The sequence below is a fragment of the Octopus sinensis genome, linkage group LG27 (assembly GCF_006345805.1).
Source record: "Octopus sinensis linkage group LG27, ASM634580v1, whole genome shotgun sequence".
NCBI lineage: Eukaryota > Metazoa > Mollusca > Cephalopoda > Octopoda > Octopodidae > Octopus > Octopus sinensis.
This window is the reverse complement of record NC_043023.1, coordinates 9,746,490-9,748,989: the sequence shown is the minus strand read 5'-3', so window position 1 is coordinate 9,748,989 and position 2,500 is coordinate 9,746,490. Positions and strand designations below refer to the sequence as shown.

Genomic DNA, 2,500 nt, shown 5'->3' with positions numbered 1-2,500 from the left:
AACCCTAGTATATATGTACCTTATGTATTATATATAATATATATATATATATTATATTATATATATATCTATATCTATATCTATATATATATATATATATATAATCTATTTACATATAGATATATATATACAAATATATATACATGCACACACACACACACACCACATGTCAAAGATATGCTTTGATATTTCTGAAATTGCATAAAATGAATAAAATAATGATGAATAGACACGTACATTACATGATGAGCCCAGATGAACAATAATAATAATAATAATAATAATAATAATAATAATAATAATAATAATAATAATAACAATAATAATAACAATAACAATAAAAATAAAAATAATAATAATAATAATAATAATAATAATAATAATGATGATGATGATGATGATGATATTAATAATATCCCAGGAGACCCATGTCTCAGAGAAATCCAAAAGATTGTGCAGACAAGTACTGCCTGCATCCTTAGAAAAGCCCTATCCATTTAAATGTGTGTGCCATATATCGTGTTACACACATATACACATGCACCCATATGTATATGTATATATGTATCGATAGATATATTAATACGTGTGTGTGTATGTGTATATAAGTGTGTGCGCATAAGTGTGTATATATATATATATATATACACACACAAACATATATCTGCATACGTGTGTCTGTGAGTGGAATGCATGCATTTAAGCACATATACAAGCTTGTATACGTGTGTATGGTGTTTATGCATGTATATGCATGAATGTAGAACAATCCAACATGTTTATACACAAACATGTAGGTATATACTTGTGCTTTCAAAGTTACTACCAAATACCTCATAACCACATTTTCCTCTCCCCCTTTTATTCTCCCCACAACTTCTTTTTATTTGGATCTTTCTCCATTCTGTCTGTCTTTGATATTTATTTATATTTATTTAATATTTCTGGTAATCTGTAGATAGCCCTAGCCTCTTGATATAGAGACCCAAAGATACCGCTTTTTGAATCTAGACACATTTGGTACTGTTCATCATTCAAATCATGTGAACAGAATTTTGGGTGGTAAACGTGTATAAGTGACAAATCAGGTGCCCGAACTGCTGTCAGGTTAGACCTGAGGCATAGTTCATAGAAATCTATGTCCTCTTTGCCCCATCCTTCAATTTTTGTGTCATACCCACCCACTTCCAGAAAGTCTTTTTTATAGATGGACACCATACCAAAACCGAAATATCTCCAAAAGCCGTCATCTTTGCCAAATAAGTAATGGTTCTTCTTACAATTTGGTTTGTAGCAAATAGATTCAGGATCAAACTGGCTGAAATAAACTGGAAAATACACTTGCTTGCCATATATTGTGTTCTCTCGTACTCGATGTAGAAATGTCTCTGTGATGGCCATATCGATATCAATAAAAAGGAGAAGGGAGTCATTACTGCAGTTCTTCATGCCATGCTGCAATGCCACCCCACGAGCAAAATCTCCAGTCAAAAATGTTATTTCTAGTTTCATAGAAGGGTACTGAGACGCTAAACGTTTCATCATAGCGATTTGTTTGACCCAGGCTCCTTCTGGATCTTTGTAGATAACAAGGATCACTTTGAGGTTCTCCAGTGTTTTTTGAAGATCTTCTCTAGTGTCTCTGTAAATCGTACAATGCTTCTAATTTTCAGCAATTGGCATAATCAGATTGATTTCTTTCATCTGCCCACCACCATTGCTGTTATTGTATTTGGTATTGATATCAAAATGGCGCTTAAACAAGTCAACTTCTTCAGTAAACTTCAGAGGCAGTAGACGCTGCGAGGCCATAAATGTGCCATTGTAATAACCATTTCTAGTCTTTCGTTGTAATAAGTAGACTTGTAGTAGATGTTGTACCCCTTGGATAGGTGACATGTAACGATAGGCCCGGAGAAACTTCTTAAACTTGATATTATCTACTCCTTCCCAATAATGGTTAAGGAGAGCTCTGACAGCATTCTGTACAGTTTCATCAGGTTTTTTCACACTCGCTTCCTGTTTGGTGCCTGATGAATATTTGCCATGGAATAATTGACTCCATTTCAATATGCTCCCATTGTGCTGTGTCATCACCAGTATCATACCAAAATTTGACAGAGGCCTTCTTCGGTTCATGTTTTCTTTTAAAATATTCAATATTGTGAAGATATTTCATCATAGGCATTGACAGACGCTTCAGCTGTTTTGAAGTCATTCCCCTCTTGACCATTTCCAGCTCATTTCTCAAGGTGTCTGCTTTTCTTTTCAACCATTTAATTTCATCGTCTTTGAAATGCAATGCCAAACGTATTACGAAACTACTATTCTTCACTGGATGCAACGTGAACGCATGGCTTTCCTTCTTTCCTAGTTCATGGTTAAAAGTGCCCTTCACTTCACGGTAATTCTGGTAGAATAAGGCTCTCACCTGCAAAATAAAAGCATAAAGAAACAAAATGAATTAAAATAATATAAATAAAATTTGTAAAATTGCTTA

General features: G+C 33.6%; 2 protein-coding genes across 2 annotated transcripts in view; both read right to left on the bottom strand.

Moving 5' to 3' along the window:
* Positions 1–921: 921 nt before the first annotated feature.
* Positions 922–1,545, bottom strand: LOC115224958 (chondroitin sulfate synthase 1-like). The gene has a single exon (XM_029795886.1). The coding sequence runs from the start codon at positions 1,543–1,545 to the stop codon at positions 922–924; it is 624 nt and encodes a 207-aa protein (XP_029651746.1).
* Positions 1,546–1,996: 451 nt separating this feature from the next.
* The window catches only part of LOC115224956 (chondroitin sulfate synthase 1-like), a 10,252-nt gene continuing 9,748 nt past the window's right edge, over positions 1,997–2,500 (bottom strand). Inside the window, exon 4 of the mRNA XM_029795885.2 lies at positions 1,997–2,431. Within this exon, the coding sequence (XP_029651745.2) occupies positions 1,997–2,431 (435 nt within the window). The remainder of the gene's footprint in view (positions 2,432–2,500) is intronic.

What these genes read in the sequence shown, in the direction of transcription:
- LOC115224958 (XM_029795886.1), bottom strand. Translation starts at nt 1,545, where the DNA reads ATGATGAAACGTTTAGCGTCTCAGTACCCTTCTATGAAACTAGAAATA.